Genomic DNA, 2,922 nt, shown 5'->3' on the forward strand with positions numbered 1-2,922 from the left:
ATCCTAAAAAAACAGAAAAAAGGCAATGTTAGCCAAAACAGCTAGCATGTAAATATTAGCCTAACTCCAAAACAGCCTAAAAAAAAGCCTAAATTGGCCAAAACAGTTAGTCCAACGCCTCATCTGTTCGTCTTCTGAACCTACTAAATCCTATCCAGTTATCACTTAACCCATGAAGCATGTTTCTGGACGGTGAAGGAAGCTCATAGACACAGGAAGAACATGCAAACTCCACTTAGAAAGTCCTAGTCAGGATTTGAACCCCACCATGCAACCATAGAGCACAAGTAAACACATCTAAATTCATCTTTGTGGCTAGATTTAATATCTAAGGACCAGACACTAAGTAAAGTTTTATGCACCCCGTTTTTTAAACATTTGCTACCAAAGTCAAGCAGAATAAAGTTTTGGTGTTTGACATAAATGTATTGAGTTCTTAGCTGTAGCAGGGTTTCACTTGGCATCTTTTCTTTAAAAGCTTGGCAGCTTTTACTTATTGGAAACCCACGTCAATAAAGAAAAAAATCTTTAAAAAGTGTGGTTGTGAAGTCATTTATAAATAAATTATCCAGTGAAACATTTTTTATATTATTACATTTGGAAATTAAAGAAACGTAAAGACTTCCAGCTGAGGATTAAACTTCTCCAAATGGAATCTTATTCACAGACAATATTTCAGGCAAAAAAAAAAAACAATTTCAGAACTAATTATATAAAGAGGATGCAGTGTATTTACAGCATAGAAATATTCTCACTAATGATAAGGTTATACAAGAAAACACTGTATTACTGAGGTTTTAGTGTCAGTAATTTTATTAAAACGATGTATTTAAAAAAAATAACTGAGTTCTGAATACAAATGACTATATTTGATTGACAGTCAATCACTTGTGTGAATGGGCTTGCTGATATTCTGTGATTCAGCAGATTACCAAAGACCTATTTCCTTCAGGATGCTTTCCTCCAACATCTTGAAGTCATTGTACCTCTTTAGCTCCTCCTCTTCTGCGGTGCACACAGATTTAGCTGATCTGCTGGGTTCCTGTACAAAAAAATAAAGGAGCAATAATCCCAACCATGAAGCCGCAGACGAAAACTTCACCAGTGAGCCACACTCATGTCTACAGGTCTTACTATAGCATCATTTTATGAATGCATTTTTTTTCAAAGTGCATTTTTTGAATGCACCTACAATACCCAGAAAGGCAATCTTGAGCTTAATTTTCCTCTCATATGTCCTCCATCGTAGGAAAAATGGCACAAGAACATAATTGTCATGGGAGTAGTTCTTTAATACCATCAAAAAGGAAATGTCAGAAATGTTCTGTAGGTTCTCTTGAAAGTATAAAGATGTGAAGAACTTTATAGACAGGACATTTATAATCACGAGTTGCTGCAGCAATGCAATCTGACATTAACGTAATCTGTTTAAAGACCTACTCCAATGAAAATGATGTTTTTGGTGTTGTTCTTGTAGCATTTTTCTTATGATGAAGGACATATATGAAATAATAGAAGATTAAAACTGTGTTTCTGTGTATTTCTTTATTCAAATCATGTTGGATCAGAAGCAGATGAAAACCTGCGGATTGAAAAAGTTCGGCTTTGTGACACAGAAATTGCTAAGGGTGAACCAAAGTCTTCTTTTTCTGCTCCAACTCTGATGCATCCACTTGCAAACAAATAGATCAATTTTCCTCGACTGAGCTGGCAGCACCTTGCTCAAAAAACTGTACAGCTGCATAGCTCTGATACTGCTCGCTGTCTTTTTTGCTATGCTAATTAGCTTGGGCTTGTGAGGTAGTGGAAACTAGCAGGAGAGAGGGCAAACAAGGGGCTGATGGGAAATTAGCAAAGCTAACCAGCATCAGCAGCCCCGCCCACAATCCAGAGGCGAATTTTTAATGAGCTCTGCACAAAATATGACCTAAAAAAATGACACCAGTTTTCTGATTTTGGCTAAAAACTGCATAATCATAGATTTTAAAATAGAAAAAATATATAGTTGTGGGACTAAGTGGGACTTTAAGCTTCTTAAAATAAACTACTCCAAACTCTGTGAAGTTTAGCTCAGGTGAGTCAGTCGGAGGGATACTACACTCTATAAAGCAGGAAGTGCAGAATCCTGTGTGCTATTCATGTTTTTGTCTGACTTACCTTTTTTTTTTTGCCTCTCTTCACATTGTCTACAGACTGCAAAAAGAGTTTTTAGCTCAACAGTGATGATTGCTGCTTACCACTTTTTTCTGTTTTGGTTCCTCTGCCACCTTTTTCTCTTTAGACCAGAGCTTTTCTTTCTCTCGCCAAAACTTCAAATAGTTTTTCTCCATATCAAAGTATTTCTCCATACGTGAGATCTGCAGAAAAATAAAGTAGAATAATGGTTTTGTGTGATGTTGTGACCAATGATCTCACGGATACATGACTTGTTATGCTAACAGTTTCTAGATTTTATTATTTGCTTTAAAAGCAATGTACAGGAACATTAGTGTGGATTCTAAAGCTCAAGAGCAAAATGAATAATAAAACTGGTATTTGTAATTAAACTCAGACTCGTTTTTTCCTGGAGGGATCCATCTAAAGAACCAAACCCCAGTTTGGACTGAACAGGTTTGGTGTAAACGATTAGATAGGCTGCGATTGGGTCGTCTTACCTCATTCTTCGAAGGATGGTAAAGAGTTCTTAAAATCTCAAAGATGCGGAGAACTCCAAGGTCATTTGTCACAGCCAGGAAATGCTTCTTCACTGGAGGCACAAAGCAATCAAAGACCATTGTTGGAAACCAAAACCAGAAACAAGGGTCTGTACAATGGGGACGCTGACAGCACAACCTTCAGTGCACCACAGTTCATGCTGAAACATCAGGATTCTACCAAACCCACATATTTCCATTACTCAACTTGACACAAACCAGGAAGTGA

General features: G+C 37.0%; 1 protein-coding gene across 3 annotated transcripts in view; it reads right to left on the reverse strand.

Annotated features, from left to right (window-relative positions):
- Positions 1-531: 531 nt before the first annotated feature.
- Positions 532-2,922, reverse strand: part of dnai3 (dynein axonemal intermediate chain 3) — a 15,948-nt gene continuing 13,557 nt past the window's right edge. For all 3 annotated transcript variants that reach the window (XM_024278538.1, XM_024278537.1, XM_024278536.1), the window contains exons 20-22: positions 2,655-2,746; positions 2,238-2,357; positions 532-1,042 (exon numbers count right to left, since the gene is read on the reverse strand). In XM_024278538.1, the coding sequence (XP_024134306.1) occupies positions 929-1,042; positions 2,238-2,357; positions 2,655-2,746 (326 nt within the window). In that variant the 3' untranslated portion in view covers positions 532-928. The remainder of the gene's footprint in view (positions 1,043-2,237; positions 2,358-2,654; positions 2,747-2,922) is intronic.

This window comes from Oryzias melastigma, linkage group LG4, assembly GCF_002922805.2.
Source record: "Oryzias melastigma strain HK-1 linkage group LG4, ASM292280v2, whole genome shotgun sequence".
NCBI classification, from domain to species: domain Eukaryota; kingdom Metazoa; phylum Chordata; class Actinopteri; order Beloniformes; family Adrianichthyidae; genus Oryzias; species Oryzias melastigma.